General features: G+C 44.0%; 1 protein-coding gene across 4 annotated transcripts in view; it reads left to right on the top strand.

The window, feature by feature from the left end:
• The window catches only part of SLC25A44 (solute carrier family 25 member 44), a 16,799-nt gene that overhangs the window by 10,136 nt on the left and 5,366 nt on the right, over positions 1-1,297 (top strand). For 2 of the 4 annotated variants that reach the window (XM_023742535.1, XM_004388491.3), the window contains one exon: positions 761-888. In XM_023742535.1, the coding sequence (XP_023598303.1) occupies positions 761-888 (128 nt within the window). Of the gene's footprint in view, positions 1-760; positions 1,093-1,297 lie in introns of those variants that run through there. The other 2 variants (XM_023742536.1, XM_023742537.1) reach the window with 2 other exon arrangements.

Raw genomic sequence — 1,297 nt, 5'->3', positions numbered from 1 at the left:
GGCCCATGGTAGTTACTCAATAAAGTTTTGTTGAATAAATGAATAAACTCTTGTCTTTCACCTCCAGAGAGGATGAAACAAAAAATTGAATTGCAGGTGGACTTCCTAGTGATACTGGGAATGGGTGAACCTGGGTACCATTCCATCTTCTTCATCAGCAGTTAGAAAAATGAATTTCTCTTGCCTGATATGGGCTAGAGAAAAATTTTCACTGTCAGATATGACCTTCCCTTTTTATTTTAAATGTTTTTATTTTAATATTTATGTGCATATGTGAACATTCACATGGTTCTAATTTCAAAAAGTAGGAAAGGGTATGCAATGAAAAGACTCCTCACCCACCTCAGCCACCCAGTTCCCTTCCTTAGAGACGACCAGAGTTATTCAGTACACGTGGTGTATGCTTTTCTAGCCTATGAGTCTGGGAGGAGTAGAGTAAGAGGCAAAAGGTTTTTATGTCAGAAAGAATCTTCTGTTCATCAGGTGAAAGGAACCAGAGGAATCTTGTCCTATTCAAATGGGTGACATGACCATGATGACTTCTGGAAGGGGCCTGTTATTGATAATATAATTTTTTTGTTGGATGCAGATGGAAGCAGAGAAAGAAAAAAAAAAAAAGATGAGAGTTATGGGTCTAAGATGGCTAAAGATGCACAGTTTGTTATTGTTGGGAATGCCAGCTGCTAGAAGCAGCAAATATAGTGAGGTTGGGCAGGGTGGTAGCTCATGTCTTAAGGCACTGTCTTTCCTCTGATTCCAGAGCAGCTCTCATACCTCTGTCCTAAGGAGTGCCCTCACATTGTTTTTCAAGCCATCTCAGGGCCCCTGGCTGCAGCCACTGCCTCCATCCTCACCAATCCTATGGATGTCATCCGAACCCGCGTGCAGGTAAGACCATCTTCTTCCTTCCTCTCTTCCTAGGTAAGTTATTAGAAGCATGATCTTCAGGCCCTCTAGCATTTCTCTGAATGGACCAATGAAGTAAAGATATTTATGTCTCATGTGAATGCTCACCAAAGGGTGACCTTGACAGAGGAGCATTTTAACAGTCAAGTGGATAGGATGACATCTTCTGCGGAAACCAGTCATCCTCCTTTCCCAGCCACTCACATCATTGCCCAGGGGGCTCATGAACAAAGTGGCTGTGGTGGCAGGAATGGAGGTTATACACAGGCTCAGCAGCATGGACTTCCGCTCACCAAGACCAACTTGGCTACAGCCACTGCTGAGTGCCTAATCTGCCAGCAGCAGAGACCAACTCTGAGTCCCCAACCTGGCACCATTCCTCCAGGTGATC

The sequence above is a fragment of the Trichechus manatus genome, unplaced genomic scaffold, assembly GCF_000243295.1.
Source record: "Trichechus manatus latirostris isolate Lorelei unplaced genomic scaffold, TriManLat1.0 scaffold00213, whole genome shotgun sequence".
NCBI classification, from domain to species: domain Eukaryota; kingdom Metazoa; phylum Chordata; class Mammalia; order Sirenia; family Trichechidae; genus Trichechus; species Trichechus manatus.
This window is presented reverse-complemented; position numbering and strand designations above follow the sequence as displayed.